We start from the raw sequence: 17,720 nt of genomic DNA on the forward strand, positions 1-17,720 counted from the left end.
GCCCACCCGGGGGCAGGGCAGAAATGGCCTAGAAAAATTTGCCCCCCCCCAGGGAGCGACCCTTGCTTAAGGGGTCGCTCCCTAAACATAAAAGAAAACAAAAAACAAAAAAACAAAAAATCCCTGGTGTCTAGGGGCTTTTCTGCCCACCCTGGAAAAAGGAACTCATTAGGGAGCAAATCATACCTAGAGGGGAATGTTGTGCTGTTTTTTCACTAACCATTTCATGAAATTATATTTTAAAGCTTCGCAATCTCTAAGAATTTCAGTATTCAAAGTTCTAGAAAGATGAATAGTGACAAAACTTGTATTAAACTTAGCAAGATAATGTTCTAGGAAAATACATTTTCCCATCAAAGACTGATAACATTTTCCAATCTTCTCCATTAAGCAAAGTGAAGTTAGATGCTCAGCAAACTGTGGCAAGTGCAAAAATGTAAGTTTTGAATATTTCACATAATTCTGGTATTGCTTATGCTTTTCATGTCATTTCTGCATAGAAAAGGTTAGAGTAGAAAATATCACGAAGGCAACGGTCCAATACAATGAGCAGATATATTGTGTGATATTTGTACCTAAGGGCTCAATTTTCATGCAGTCAGCCTCCCAAACATGTTTTGTGGAGATTTCAGATATATTTCAGTGGAAACATTTACAGAATTTATTTCACCCACCACTAGTACAAACCCTCACAATCAATGTGTAGGAAAGAGTTCATGGATATACATGATGAAAAACCCAAGAGGAAAGCAAGATTAAAAGAGAAGCCTCCAGCAATAAACCAGTACTTATTGAAGGAGGGTGAAAAAATTAAGAGTTAAAGAGATTGAAAGACGCTAAGGGCCTTTGCTGATTGAAAAATAAGAAAGTGACATGTTCAATGATGCTGTAGATCTGGAATATTCAGGTGAAAGAAATTGAGTTGTAAAAAAGAAAGGTAGAGTAGAGTCAAACATAACACTTCATTTGTGAGTTAATGATGAAAGTGTAGAAGCCAGGAAGAATGGAATATACAAAGATGGAGATAAAACATGATGAGAAATGGGAAAAGCAGCATTCCCCCCCCCAACCCACAAATGTAAATGAAAGAAGATAGCGCAGGGAGAAGGGGAGCATTCCTTAAGGTGAGCAAGGCTGATCCAAAGGGAGCTGTTAAAGGCATTGAAATAAAGGCAAATGGTTCAGGATTATCATGAGACTGCGTTTTGGTAAGGATATGAAACAGAAGGAAGGGGGGTGTTGGCTGTGTGTGTTTCTTCTGGAAAGTGTACAATCATTTGAGCGAAGAAAGGACACACTACCACAGTTGAATGTTGAATTTTTGATGTGCATTTCATTTATCTGCATCAGCTTATTAGAACAGGTGGGGGTGACTCTGGGGATTTTTTTTAGAGGAAGCGAAAGTATTGATACACCAGATCACAGAAGAATACAATGCATTATAGATTTACATCAACAGTATTAGAGCAGGTCCTATAATTCAGCTAATCACTGTATGGCATGTTGATTGGCTATATTACGAGCCGTAGGAAGCCAATACCAGTTTTGTTATGACACCGGGCCTGCTTTTTGGCTAGAACAGGAGTGGTGGGGTAAGCCAAGATGGACCAGTAGTCAACAGGAGAATCAAAATCCTGAATGTGTTGTAGGTAAATATCTTACTTGTTGCTCTGGTGTGTTAGTGGTTTTTGTCCCCACTACTGGAATAATATGAGCCTTGGCTTAATGATTTTAATTATTCATGTATTGTGGGTCTGGGTGTTCATGGCATGATGACGTTCAAATATGAGTTTATGACATCTCTAGTCTTGGCATGTTGTAGGCATCAGTGCTATGATGGTGGCTACTACTGAGATGTTCATCATGGCATAATGTTAACAATTTTTGAAATGTTGTGTGTTTTTATAGCATGTTAGTGGTCAATGGCTTTTGTGCTTCTCTGGCTTATGGTGGTAATACTTATCTTATTGTGAACATCCATGGTACACAAAGGGGATATAAAGGCATTGACATCAGAATCCAGTGATTTGTGGCAACGGTACATGTCAAGGCTTGATGGAAATGACAAACTGAGGTCTGGACATCAAACATAAATTCAGGAATAGCTGATATTTCTGGGCAAAATTATGTTTTAATGAAAAATATCACTTTTTTGTATCAATTCAATTCATTTTTTCAAAATGAAAAGCTAATATTTTCTAACAAAATGTTATTTACATAGACTAAAGAGTTAATGTCTCAGAAACAAAATGACCATATTTTCAAATCTACATCCATATTTAATGTTTACTACTAATGCATGCTGGAACCCTAACCTGTAAGATTTGTTTAACCTGTCTCCTTCCCAAACCTGTACGTCTCTCTGGCACTAACCTGAGTAATAGCTCTGAATGGAAACATCTGTAGCTCGTCTTTCCTCTTGGAGAACAAAGAGGTTAAAAAATTAAAACAATATGAAAAATGAGAGAACCTGTGATATTGCATTTTCTGAAATGTCTATCACCTTTAGTGTGAAATCAACAGCCCTGGAGAGGGTCAGCCTTGCTTAACACAGCAAGCCCTATTGAAATATTTCATGTCTTTTCCTTCTTAACCTGTGTTTTTTAAACACAATACTGTTTCAATTATCTCGTTAGGCCCTATTTTATTTTAAATTTGCTTGAGGTTGGGGGCTTACCCTTATCTGTTCTTAGATTAAGACAATCTTGATTTGCATGCTCTGTACAATTGGGGGTGGTTATTTAGACCCCACCACTCAATGAAAAGTAGCTGGAGATTAAAATCTACTACAAGGAATCTGAAAATGGCTTATAGAATCTGTAGTAATAGATATGGCAATCCAGGTCGTCACTGGAAGTTTTGCAACAAATTATTACAGAGGAAAGTTTGGCCCTGTTTTTATTAAATTTCTTCTTGAAGCGCTTGCCCATTTTGGAGTGTAGACATTCTTAAAATGCAGAGGTCTTTCTCTGAGGTCTAGCCTAGTATTCAAAGAGGGATGCATTAATATACTTTTCAATATCCAGAGAGAGGGCAACATTTACAATGGGAGAAAATTCAATCCAGTACATTGGAAGGTACTCAAGTGTAATGGTTGAGAGAGAACAGCAAATCAGTTTTTGCAAGTAACATTTCAGATGGGGAACAGCCAACTTTTTTATTTGTGAAGCATTTTCCCATGGGGGGGAGAGTTTAAAGTTGTTTTCAAAGTTACAAAATGTGCCAATTAAAATAGAGCCTTCCGTTTCAGCCACAAACTGCAAGACCACCTATCTTTTACACCTTTTGCCATGTTCCTCTAAATCTAGTAGGCGGGAGAAACAATCCATTCAGAGTATCTCTAGGAACGATAGACTGGACAGGACAGCTGTAACAGCATAACTTAGTCTGCGATCACCTTTTCTATAATGTTTCAATCACGTATTCATTTGTTTTTTATTCCTGTTAAGTTTATACTTCTAGATTTGATCTAACTTTATAGGCAGCACAACTTGCATACCTGCTGGTACACTAGGTGTTTTGGTGCACAAAGATTGTGATGTAGAATTGTTTGCATAAACCTCTAAGCTCTTGCACAACTGTTGGAGGTGGCACGTTCGGGTTGGCTGAGGCAGGACCTTAGCTAGGCAGAACCCGCCATTAGCATCAAGGGTGGGTGATTAATTTTACTGTATAACCTGTGCTTACTCTTGGGTAGCTTGGCACAGAGCAGCCAGGCTTATCACAGAGACAATGTGCAAAGCAAAGACACAGCTCTTCCCCTCTACAACCACGCTGTGCTGCACAAATGAGACTTCACACACAGTGTATGTATAAAAAGATTGTATTCAACACACACCTTGTCAACACAGTACGGGTATAATGTAACTCTGCGTCTAGGCCTCAATTTGCAATGGGAGCATTTATATGAGGCCTAACTGTTGAACACTACTACTGTATGTACACATGAGGAAAACAGTACATTCCCTCTCCACTCCAACATAAGGTGCAAAATCTTTTCAGCAAATTCCCCACAATCAGTGTAACATGTGAATTTAGGGTGCACCCCATTTCCTAACGTTAGCAGCAAAATGTACATAGAAGGGTTACACCACTTTTGCGTAGCACTGTGGCGGAAGCCTCACTAATAAGATGTAATGACAACTGTAAGAATTCCCTGACAGGATAAACGTGATCAGCAGCACCAAAGTATTGCCTTCGCATTCACCCACACTCCTTCACATCCACACTGCCCCGTCATGCTGTACCACGAGTATTAGCCAGTGCATGCACACACTCACTCATATCCATTCTCTCCTGGCACCCTAATGCGGTGCCTTGATGCCCAGATAGTGGAGGCCACTGTGTTTGCAAGCACACTTGATCCCTAACCACCCCTCACCAACTAGCTTTAGCTATCCAGCCCCTCCAAGAACCAAACATAGCATCAAATATTCCCTGGTTACTGGGTTGCTCGCAAGTAAGTCTCAGGGTTCCAGTGTCAATGTGCAGGAAAGGAAAGACAACAGCTGGTAAACAATTAATGAGGAGACGTTCAGGCTCCCCATTGAAGGTTTACTCAGAGGTTTGCAAAGCACAGGTGGAGAGTCACTGGGGCTGCTGCTAGACATTGAGGTGCTCAGTCCACCAGATAGTTCAGTGTTACCAAATAGTTACCAATTTCAACACCTCCGGATTGGAGAGGCGCCATCAGGGCTTGTTGACGTGAGTTGCCCTCAACACTTCCAGTTGCACACGACAAGTTACTAGCCCTGCACCTGCTGTACCAGGAAATCCAACATCTGGAGCACGAAGACTCAAGTGACACCAGATGGTTTCAAATCCATGTGAAAAGTGCTCAGTGCTGTACCTCCACAAAAAAGAGGCACCACGTCATGGGTCTTCTGATCTGAGTCACCCTGACCTTATGATTATTCACTAGCCAGTTCCCAAGATTGTACCTTCTCGGACAGAGGCACCCATCTGGTGTGTGATGACTTGAACTGCACCAGACCCTCCCAGACTCTCCCTCAAAAGGATGTAAATCCTGCACCCCTCTCAGAGGCACAAAGTTTAGCACACAATGACTTGAGTCGCACTACACCCTCTGGTCACACTCAGAACTTGGTTTCTGTACCTCTCTGGAATGAGGCACACTGTCTAGTACACAATGACTTGTAGTCTGTTCAGACTCCCTGGTCACACACTTCAGTGCAAGTTCAGTCGTGCCATACGAGGCTAAGTACAGTACAACTCAGGTTATACCCCCACCTCTGAGGGTTGAAACCAAGGAACAGGACATCACACAAAATGAGCATGCAGCCAAGGCTCACATGAGAGAAAGGTGACACACTCGACTATAGCAGGCTCCGTGGGGTCCCACACTGAGTGATCCTGTATACACCAACAAGACGTTTCGGCGTGCCGTGGTATCCATGATGCAGGGCTCCTCAACCGAAGTACTGGCAGTCCCTGGCAAGTTCCGCACCAGGCAATTCGGGTCTCCAGACACAATACTTAGGTCACGCTTATACCGCTGCTGCTAGGTGAAGTCCAGCATACGATGTAGATGCTGCAGAGGGCACTACTCTAGATCATACCGATCATCGATGTAAATCCCTCTCAGGAGTTCTTTGTCCCTGAGACCTCTTCAGAGAACAGGGGTCAACCAACCTGCTCTTAGAGAGTTACCCTTTGGGATACTACATAGCAGCATGCAATCAGCCCAAGGCCAGTCTCTAAGCAGGAAGGGGAGCGCAGATCCCCTCCTCAGACAGTTATTCTCCTGGGCACAACATATTTCTCTGGCAGTGTGCCCTTTGCCTTCCAGCATCACTGGTCCCATGTCACCATAAAGGTTACTCTGCCTTGCAGATGTTGAGTACCCCTAGTTATACTAGATGGTTCCTTTGAAGTTTGGTGTGGTTCCAAGGGTTCCCCTTGGAACCACAGATGTCTCCACTTACATTTTCTCCCTATCCGCCCTGAGGCTCTGGAATGTAGGTATTGAATGATTTGTGGACGCTGGGGCAGGAGCATAGATGCAGAAACATACAGGTTCTTTCTGACATCACCCCACCTTGAATTGTTTGGTACAGAAGTTCTGTGACCAGGAGGTTGTATCATATATGTTGCAAAATAGCCTTTCTGAAGGGTCACCCTAAACTTTTTGACTTCCTCCTCTTCTTTTTCTAACTTCACGTTTTCTGGCTTTAGGGCTCCAGACAATTTACCACTGCTAACCAGTGCTAAAGTGCATGTGCTCTCTCCCTCAATACATGGTAACATTGGCTCATATGTCAATTGGCATATTTACTTTACTTGTAAGTCCCTAATAAAGTGCACTACATGTGCCCAGGGCCTGTAAATAAAATGCTACTAGTGGGTCTCCAGCACTGATTGTGCCACCCACATAAGTAGCCCCTTAACCATGTCTCAGGCCTGCCACTGCAAGGCCTTTGTGTGCAGTTTCACTGCCACTTCAACTTGGCATTTAGAAGTACTTGCCAAGCCTTAAACCTACCTTTTTCTACATATAAGTCACCCCCTAAGGTAGGCTTTAGGTAATCCATAGGGCAGACTGCTATGTAGGTAAAAGGCAGGACATGTACATATGTGTTTTATATGTCCTGGTAGTGAAAAACGCCTAAATTCATTTTCTACTACTGTGAGGCCTGCTCCTTTCATAGACTAGCATCAGGACTGCCCTGATATACTTTTTGAGTGGTAGATTCTGATCTGAAAGGGGTAACCAGGTCATATTTAGTATGGCCCGAATGGTAATAGAAAATCCTGCTTATTGGTGAGGTTGGATTTAATATTACTATTTTAGAAATGCCACTTTTAGAAAGTGAGCATTTCTCTGCACTTAAAACCATCTGTGCTTTACATCCTGTCTCCAATCAACGTCTGGTCTGGGCTGGTTGACAGCTCCCTGGTGCATTTCACCCATACAACCACAAACACAGGACACTCAGTCACATCTGCATTCATCTACATACTGAATGGTTCTTCCTGGGCTGGAAGGGTAGAGGGCATGACACTTACATTTCAAAGGCCAATGGCCTGCCCTCACACAATGGACTGATAACCCCCCACTGGGACCCTGGCAGACAGGACTGGGCTGAAAGGGGAACTTGTGCACTCCAAAACCACTCTTTGAAGTCTCCCCCACTTCAGCTGCATTTTTGGGTATATAAACTGGGTCTCTGACCCCACCAGCTCAGACACTTCTGGACCTACACCTGTGCCCTGTAAGGAGCTGCCTGGCTGCCCAAAGGACTCATCTGGACTGCTTTGCTGAGAAGGACTGCTGCCCTGCTGCCCTGCTGGCCAAGGGCTTGGATTGAGCTTTCGTCCTGTTTCTGAAGTCTCAGGGCCAACAAAGACTTCACCTCTTCAAGAAATTCCTTGTGCATCGAAAATCGATGCAACACCTGCAGAAATCGACTCAAAGCCTGCATTACGGCTGAGAAATCACCAAACAGCCGACCGGAACAATGCAGCCCCGACTTCCCGACTGGAAATTCCACGAGGCACCTACCTTGTGATGGAAAATTTTACACATTGCCTACCGAATCGACGCAGCGCCTGTGCCTTCTTACAGCACATCAAGGATTTTCAACACATCGTCTCTGACTGTCAAAATATCCCCACATCGCAGTGAGGAACCAAGACTACGTGCTGAAAAACGATGCAAACCCTTTGCAGAGTGGAAAGAAACGATGCATCTTCTGTGCAGCGTCGGAAAATCTTATGCAACACTTAATTTTTCCACGCATCTCCTCCTCTGCGGTTGTTATTTTTGATGCATACCAGGTACTGTGTGTAACAAAGAGACAACTGTTAATTTCTAATGATTGAGACTCTTTTAACCCTTTTAAAAGTGATATTTCAACTTGTGCTTATTGGATCTTTGTCATTTTGATCTAATTTTATTCAGATAAATATTATCTATTTTTCTAAACCTGTGTGGTGTATTTTTGTGGTGTTTTCACTGTGTTACGTATGATTTATTGCACAAATACTTTACACAATGCCTTCCAAATTAAGCCTGACTGCTCAGTGCCAAGGTACCAGGGGGTGGGCACAGAATAATTTGGATTGTGTTGTGACTTACCCTGACTATGATTGTGCTCCATATTTGGACAAGGGTGTATAGCTCGGCCAACTATTGACCCCATTTCTAACAATATAGTTTCTTCAGGAGAAATGTATTGTAGAATTGTAGAATTTGTATCATTTACAAAACCGTGCATGGATTATTATGGGATTAGCGTTATTATGGGGTTAGCATACTTCGCATGTCCAAATTTATCATAATTTTGAACGATGTGCATCTTATCTTGTAACAAGGAAGAATGCAAACCTTTATTTTGCCTAGAATACTGTGCAGATGATTGATTGAGCATCTCTATTAGGCATACATTTAATTCTACCCTACATACATATACTCCTTCCTTACCTCTACCAGTACTCCACAGACTGAGCTCTTTCTTTTCCTCCCCACTCTGTATCTTCTTACCTTCGTCGTTCTCACCCTATGGCCTCAGTATTGTGTTTACCTATATGTACTCTGGTCTCTTTTAAATTAGCTACTGAACACGATGTGCATAGTCGAATTCTACTCTACACTACAAGGTCCCATCGTCATCATCATGCCTTGCTTGGAGACCTACATATGGCAGTGAACTTTCCCAAACTCTCGTTATTCAGTTAATAATTTGGTGCTTTGCTTACCTGAGAACATTGGATTGCCCTGTCCTGCAGACACTCTTTATTCTATGCTAGACGCAAATCATTGTACATTCATAGCATATACTTTCATTCTTGTTTTGTCTATGATGCCCTGTACTTTCTTGCAAAAACTTAATGAAGCGTTTTGAAAGAAACACATTATGGGATTATCATTAATTTTTGGAAGGTATTTAATTAGGATTGCAAGATAAACAAGGTCAATTTCTGGTTAAAACAAAATAAGAATCTTGGCAAACCATTCAAAGCGCAGCAACCGCAAAAATGACAAACACGGATTATAGCAGAAAAGTCTTAATTCAAAGTGCTCATTTCTAGTTGATTGGTAACTAATTTGCTAAAATCCTTGTGTTCCTTAAGATATAGAAGTTTAGCAGTCAATGATGTATGTAAAAGTAAAATAGACAAAACTAATTGGATTCTTGCGAAAAACTATTGGAGAACTATGGTTAAAATGCATCAGTTACTTATGTATATCAGAGGTACGAGGGTCCAAACGAGGAAACTTCCTGTGAAAAATGCTGTTATATAAGATTGTGGGAGTTAATCACCGAAGGGCCTGTGCCCTAACCCTCCTCATGTAGAAGTACTGTGCTAAGAAATGGTGAAAAACCCACTTGGACAGTATCGTCAATCAAGTTCAATGTTTTGTTTATTGTATGAATAGACAAATACTTCTTTGGCACATAGATGTTCAATCAAGCTTCTTCGAAGTAACAGCCTCTTTGGCACATAGATGTTCAATCAAGCTTCTTCGAAGTAACAGCCAACACGTGTTTCGCCCCTTATTGCAGGTGAGCTAGGGCTTTCTCAAGGCTGTGAAAAATATGTGTAAAAGTATATATAGTAAGATGTAGTAAAATACAAGAAAAACTAAAGCTAGCGAAGGGTGCTACCAGGATGTGATGGTTGTTGAAACAAGCAAGTGAATAAATCAGCCTTATCTAGTTGTGCTCCCCAAATAGTGAGAAAGAAGAAATATTTAACAAAGCAAGCGCATAATAGACTCCTGAGAAGAATGTTGATGGAATTAGCTATTAGGACGAAAAAGATAAGATAAAAATAAGAGTGATCCATTGTAAGAACACCAAAAAATAGAATGAATATTTGGAAAAGTAACCCCCTTAGTTAATACAAGGCTGACCAGTGAAAAAGAAGAACATGCTTTTAGTAAGAAATTAAACTAGTTGAGAAAGTAGAAAAAATTTAGAAAAAATTTGGTAAGGAATAATCTAAATGAGTATAAAAATAAATTCGAAATGAATGCATACCTAATCATATAGGGTAAGAACATCCTCTGATACAAATATCAGTTCATATTGATCTAAATACAAAAATGTCCATAACGTTTAGGAAGACTAGTTAACATGAGTAGATGTAAAGTAAAGGTAATAATAGATATGAACAATCAATCATACCCCAAAGAAAAGTATTTGTAAGTCTGTATAAAGAAGTGTAGAATCTAACTCAAAACTATTCATCAAGACATTTAGAAGTGCAGCAGAGTCCAATATTAATTTGCTTATTATGAAATTAATAAATTGCAGGAAGCGTCAAAACAGTTCAAAAGTTAAAGAGACCGTCAGTTAAATTCAAAGGTACCACTAACGGAAAAATCCAAGACACATGACAGTGAGCTCAATAGAAACCTAAATGAGAGCCACTAAACAAACATCTATTACACGGCTGCGGGGAAACGTTCGCCCAATCTCCATTTCACGATGTGAAATACACTCATTACAAATAGACTTGATGCACAGTAATAATACAAAACCTGTATGAAGAAAATTATGAGAATGCAGTAATTTAACATTAGACTGCCAAGACGAAAATAAAATAGTGCCTAAACCAGACAAATGTTACTTGAAGACAGAGAAGGTGACTCTAAGTTGGCCTTTAGATTTAAAAATACGGGCAAGCGGTTTATAAAGATGATTCTTACCGCGCTCAAAATGCAAAGTGCTTTTCCATCGCGTCCCGCGGTAAATCTCGAGTACGTGATGAAAGTCCCCGCGTTTTAAAGTCTGTTGGTCCTTCCTCTGATCTGGGAAGTAGAAACAGAGGAAGGACTGACGGGATCTAAGAATCATGAAGAAAGGTTGCCGCCATTTTTAAGAGGGCAGGAAAAGCCCGTCTCACATACTTTAAGCGTGGAGATGCCGAATTAGAGGCAAGGAAGAGGACAGATGAAGAAAAGAAAAAGGGAAAAGATTAGAAAAACAGGAGGAAGAGAAAGGGGGGGAAAAGAAAGCTTCTAAAAATATGGTTGTGTGGTATCAGTATTATGGCACTTGTGAATACTATTATGTAGATGGTCAAAGAAAAAGGAAAAAAGTAAAAAAGAGAAAAACAATAGGGTACAAAGTAAGTCAAAATGACTTAGAGAAAAACAGGTAGGGAAAAAAAGAAAAAATAGAAAGAGAAAAAGTAAATGAAATAGAAAGTGAAGGAAATGTTAATAAGAAATAGGGAAAAGGAAGGAGAAGAGGAAATATGAAAATGAAAGGAAAAATATTTCTATGAAAAATCGATAATTAAAAGAGACATGTTCTTATAATAAAAAGGCATATAGACAACATATAGCCAACGAAGAAAAAAATGGTTGGGACCAGCAATATATACAAAACAGAAAAACAGAAAAGAGAAAATACAAAGGCGAGGGGGGAAAAGAATTATAATAGCATGAGGAACAAAAATTGGAAGTAAACAATAATGAAAGTAAACATGCATCAGATTATAACAGCCAGTAATGCCATTCATGATCCTGGTTTAAACCTTGATGCACTGTATTGTGATGGATGATGATTCGACTTTCTTCTTGACGTAGACGTAGATGTAAATTTCCTCTCCTAGGGGACGAGGTGATTCGTTTGAGGCCACAGAAGGTAAATTGTCATTCATGGAGATGAAATGTTTTGTAATGTTCCACAAGAGGTGCCTTCGATTCCAGTTTAAGAATGTTTCGGTAGTGTTCTTGAATACGAATTTTTAGAGGTCGGATGGTACTACCTATATAGGCTTTTTGGCAGGGACACCAAATTGAATAAACAACATTGATGCTCTCACAGTTAACAAAGTCATTGATCCTGAAATCCTTGCCGTTAAGGTTTATTAAAGTAGATCTGTTGAGTCCAAGTTTACAAACTGAACATTTGGTGCAAGTAAAGAACCCCTTTGGTTGTGGAAAGCTAACTCCAGGAGGTTTAGATCGAAAGAACGATGGACAGAGTTTATCCCGGAGGTTCGGTGCTCGACGAACCCCTATTTGTGGGTGGGCGGTAAGGAATTGATGAATGGAAAGGTTATTTTGAAGTAAGTACCAGTGTTTTTGAAGATGTTTGCGAATAAGATGGTGACCATTGTGAAATTCTGTGATGAGCCGAATGGTTGGATCCACTTTAGGCCGGTGTGAGCTATTGATCATTTGGATTCGGTCCAGAGCACCAGACTTTTCTTTAGAGAGATTAAGAGACGTTTGGTTGTATCCCCTCGCTATAAGTCTGTCCGTTATTTGTGATGAAAAATATGTGTAATCACTGGAATCAGTACAGTTAATTTTGGCACGTCTGAACTCCCCTTGTGGGATGTTTCTGATTATGCTGGGTGGATGACAACTGGATGCATGTAAGATTGAATTAGCTGCTGTCTGTTTCCTGAAGAATTTTGTATACAACTTGTCATTGTCGATGTAAATTAGAAGGTCTAAGTATTCTACCTGCACATCTGAAATATGATAAGTAATGTCAATATCCCATCTGTTGGGTACCAGGGAATGTAGAAATTCGGTCAAAAGATCCTTATGTCCTTGCCAAATCAACAGTATATCGTCAATATATCTTCCCCAGAAAATAATATTTGAGGAAAAATGTTCATTCCTGTCGTTCCATAGCCACTCTCTTTCTACTGCCCCCATTAAAATGCATGCATATGGAGGCGCAAATTTTGCCCCCATCGCCGTCCCTTTCCGTTAGTGGTACCTTTGAATTTAACTGACGGTCTCTTTAACTTTTGAACTGTTTTGACGCTTCCTGCAATTTATGAATTTCGTAATAAGCAAATCAATATTGGACTCTGCTGCACTTCTAAATGTCTTGATGAATAGTTTTGAGTTAGATACTACACTTCTTTATACAGACTTACAAATACTTTTCTTTGGGGTATGATTGATTGTTCATATCTATTATTACCTTTACTTCACATCTACTCGTGTTAACTAGTCTTCCTAAACGTTATGAACATTTTTGTATTTAGATCAATATGAACTGATATTGGTATCAGAGGATGTTCTTACCCTATATGATTTGGTATGCATTCATTTCGAATTTATTTTTATACTCATTTAGATTATTCCTTACCAAATGTTTTCTAAATTTTTTCTACTTTCTCAACTAGTTTAATTTCTTACTAAAAGCATGTTCTTCTTTTTCACTGGTCAGCCTTGTATTAACTAATGGGGTTACTTTTCCAAATATTCATTCTATTTTTTGGTGTTCTTACAATGGATCACTCTTATTTTTATCTTATCTTTTTCGTCCTAATAGCTAATTCCATCAACATTCTTCTCAGGAGTCTATTATGCGCTTGCTTTGTTAAATATTTCTTCTTTCTCACTATTTGGGGAGCACAACTAGATAAGGCTGATTTATTCACTTGCTTGTTTCAACAACCATCACATCCTGGTAGCACCCTTCGCTAGCTTTAGTTTTTCTTGTATTTTACTACATCTTACTATATATACTTTTACACATATTTTTCACAGCCTTGAGAAAGCCCTAGCTCACCTGCAATAAGGGGCGAAACACGTGTTGGCTGTTACTTCGAAGAAGCTTGATTGAACATCTATGTGCCAAAGAGGCTGTTACTTCGAAGAAGCTTGATTGAACATCTATGTGCCAAAGAAGTATTTGTCTATTCATACAATAAACAAAACGTTGAACTTGATTGACGATACTGTCCAAGTGGGTTTTTCACCATTTCTTAGCACAGTACTTATGTATATCAAGCTGTTTGTAATTCGGTTGTAGAAAAGTTGCTCTGTATTGGTGGTCGCTTGAAGTGCTTTAGTAAAAATTGATTTATGAACCCTAATGTCCTTTTCATTACTGTGAAATCCAAGCAGGGTGGCCTAGACACCAAAAATGATCATACATAGATTCAAAGCACAATGCAGCGACTAACAAGAGTTGTACACCTCACCAACACCTGTTATTGTACATGGCAACACTTAAAAGTAGCTGAGTGAGAGAAAGTAGTTAAATTCTGCATTCAAAATCTAGACCGATGCTAAGTATTAAGAACCCGGTGCAGCCACAGATTAATGTACGAATTTCCAGATTGTGCACATTATGTCTACTGACCTTGGGCTAACTAAAGTATATTCATTTATTTTGTGTTTTTCAATAAAATGACTCGCATTTATGTGATGTTTTTTTCCACTTTTAGGACTTTCAGACCATAAAGACATTTGTTGTTTCCGATTTTGGTAAGTGATAATTTACTTTCGTAAAACGAATTTGACTCGATTGAGCTTGAAAATGGAGGTCGCTTACATGGCAAACCTTTAACATTGTGGTTTGCGCCGATATTTAGTACGACCTTAAGCCAACCAGGGAGGATTGTGTCACATGGATATCAACAAATATATTCACGTGCAAGCCTTAAAACACTGGTTCAGTACTGTTAAGAAACAAATGTCCTTTTTTTCAAGTCCTGTAAAATGATCGTTTTGCGTAGTTCTGTGTGTTGGTTCTTAGGCCAAGGATGGGCACTTTGGAAGGGGCAAGGGTAGCACCTTCCTAGTTTGCCAACAGAATCAAAATCCTGTTCTTGACATAAAACAAACAAAACATAATTTGTGTATTGAGAATTATTTGCATGAAAACCTATCCTCAACCAGAAAGTCACTGATTTGCCTTAATGACAGCAGGGCCATTTCAACTTGCTGTTTGCCCAAATGAATGCACTAGCTGTGGGCTTGCTAATCTTATTTTGGAAAGAGTGTTTTCTTTGGTGGCAGTCGGTTTTAAGGCTGTGCACAAAGGGAGATGGGACAGGCAGTGCTTAATTTGAACTGGTGGTTGCCAGTGGGACTTACCAGCAGTTATTTCTGGGGACCTGCACTTATTTTTTCGATTATTGACAGAGTGCAAGAGATGAAAAATACACAAATGAGAAAGACGGAGGAAGAGTATGGTAAAACTTTCTCAAAGGGAAAAAGCAGGAACATGCAGGAAAAAGCGGCAGGGGTTGTCTGGTGGTGCATTACATACCAAAGCCTTAGCATTCAGCGCACCAACGTTTAATTGCACCGGACGCAGACTTTTGGCAAAGGCCAGTGGCACCTACTGCAAATAAAGTGGTGGGGTGGGGGCAATAATAATTAAAAAAGGACTTAGCTGCTGTTGATGCTTCCAACCATCTCGGTGCTCCTCTGCTCCCGATGGCACAGGCTGTCAGAGTCCCCACCCAATCCAGATGCTGCTCTCATGCTATTACAATAATGAGAGAAGCATCTGGATTCACCAGAGTGGGCTGGTGGGACGCTCGGTCAGGAACAGGGAGCCTGTCCCTTTTCTCAACCGGCTCTGCAACACAGCTGGGTTGGAGAACTATGAGTGTGCATGTCTGTTTGGCCAACCTAAGACAGCCGGCCATACTGACATGCACACTTATAAGTGCCCACCACTCCTCCTTCCTGCCACTGTCCAAGAGGAAGGCCCGCCCCTCCCTAGACTTGCCTAGGTTGCCAGTGAAAAATAAAGTGATAATAAAATTGCTTCATTGCCATTTTATTTTTCATCTACTTGCTTTGAGCAGGGGTGTGATGCTTCTCCGCCATTACGGAGAAGCCACTGCTGGCAGAGGTACTTGCGAAAAAGCGTAATACAATATATCAGATGCACCTTCAAACCCTTCAGTGCATTATAGTAAGTTCCAGTAAACTCTCCAAACACCATGGGGGTGATTCCAAGCTTGGCGGGCGGCGGGAGCCGGCCGCCAAGCGGGAACCGCCAGAAGACCGTACCGCGGTCACAAGACCGCAGCGGTCATTCTGGGTTTCCCGCTGGGCTGGCGGGCGACCGCCAAAAGGCCGCCCGCCAGCCCAGCGGGAAACACCCTTCCACGAGGAAGCCGGCTCCGAATGGAGCCGGCGGAGTGGAAGGTGTGCGACGGGTGCAGTAGCACCCGTCGCGAATTTAAGTGTCTGCTAAGCAGACACTGAAATTCTAAGTGGGGCCCTCTTACGGGGGCCCCTGCAGTGCCCATGCCATTGGCATGGGCACTGCAGGGGCCCCCAGGATCCCCACGACACCCCATACCGCCATCCTGCCAGGAACAGGATGGCGGTATAGGGGTCGGAATCCCCATGGCGGCGCAGCAAGCTGCGCCGCCATGGAGGATTCCCCTGGGCAGCGGAAAGTCGGCGGTACACCGCGACTTTCCGTTTCTGGCCGCGGCTGTACCGACGCGGTCAGAATGCCCAAAGGAGCACCGCCAGCCTGTTGGCGGTGCTCCCGCGGACCCCGGCCCTGGCGGTTTTTACCACCAGGGTCGGAATCACCCCCCATGTGTCTGTGTGATATGTGGCATTGTAAAATGGGCTCACCAACACAATGCAGCTCTAGAAAAAGGGCTGTGCCAGTTCATTTCAGAAATTTGTGGAGGTTCTGTTGTCCCATAGCATACCTTCCTACAGGTATTTCTCAACAGCCTTAATATTAAACATCAGAGAAGAACACCCTTGTGGCCTCAGGCCAATGGTATTGTAGAACGTTTTGTGGGTACTCTGAAACGAGTGATGACCACCATCTATTGGAAGCCTCAGTGGCTTTCAGGGGCAAGCTCAAAGGCTCGCTGCCTCAGACTTTTTGGTATGACAAGTCTGCATAAAGCTAAAATCTTAAACATTTTTAGGAGTGGTGCTTTTTATCTAATGTTGTCGCCTCCTTTTTATTTTAATGAGCTGCTTTTGTACAAAATGTGCTATCATTGTTCTGTAGGACAGAATGGACTCTGTTGCAACAGAATGCAGCATATAGACCATGTTTAGAGATGGCCACATGTGTAAGGTTTTTAATCCTGTCATCATCAAAACTGCCTCACTGCCTTTTACCTTGCTCTTGTACACCTTCCCAACATATTGTTCCTGTTTGCTTCTGACCTGCTTTGCAAGTTACCAATTTTTGTGATGTGCTCTTACAGTTGTCAGTTCCTCCCAGCACCCGGTAGAATGCATAGAAACACACCACACATGGTGCTCATACTCAAATGTCTTTACTCATTAGCGTACAACATTCAGCTGGCTTTCAGTATCTCATAACCGTTAGAGATCACTCCCTAACATCTCCCATATCGATTACGTAATTCCTTTTTCAAGTCCACCCTGAATCATGTGGTGCTAGTGCTCCCAACTCCTACGACACTACAGCAGCTTGAGAGTTCCTTGCTCTTTTCACTCCTGTTAACTGTGGCTGATTTCTTTGGTGCACTCATCTATCCCAGCCCCTGCTCTCATCTGAACAGCCCTCCCTTGACAAATGCAACATGCACAGAACCCAAAGACTGCAATGCTGTTAGGGTAATGGAAGTTGCTTTAGCCCATGTCAGTGGCACATTTTTCATCAAACCCTGTTGACAGTACTTGTTTCTGGTATCTCAAGATAGAATGAGAGCACAAAGCTAGAGATGAGCAGCATGTCAAGAGGCTATTGATAGGGGCATTACAAGAACAGGAGCATACCGAGGACTTGTTGTTTACAGCTCTCAAAACTTCATGTTGGAGAGCATCCCAAAACACTGTTTAAATGCAAAATTATTTATTCTTTTCATATTTTTCTTTAATCCAAAAACATCCCCAAAACGTCACAGTAATAAATGCGACATGTTCAGCACATTATGCAGTAGCACCAGTAGCAGTGTTTTGTCACATCAATATTATTTCCGCATTATAAAATTATTTTTCTCCAACGTTTTTTCTTCTTGAAACA

At 41.3% G+C, this 17,720-nt stretch overlaps 1 protein-coding gene across 1 annotated transcript in view; it reads left to right on the forward strand.

Annotated features, from left to right (window-relative positions):
- LOC138296504 (CD109 antigen-like) overlaps positions 1-17,720 on the forward strand; it is a 363,929-nt gene that overhangs the window by 93,206 nt on the left and 253,003 nt on the right. Inside the window, exon 6 of the mRNA XM_069235675.1 lies at positions 14,176-14,215. Within this exon, the coding sequence (XP_069091776.1) occupies positions 14,176-14,215 (40 nt within the window). The remainder of the gene's footprint in view (positions 1-14,175; positions 14,216-17,720) is intronic.

The sequence above is a fragment of the Pleurodeles waltl genome, chromosome 5 (assembly GCF_031143425.1).
Source record: "Pleurodeles waltl isolate 20211129_DDA chromosome 5, aPleWal1.hap1.20221129, whole genome shotgun sequence".
NCBI lineage: Eukaryota > Metazoa > Chordata > Amphibia > Caudata > Salamandridae > Pleurodeles > Pleurodeles waltl.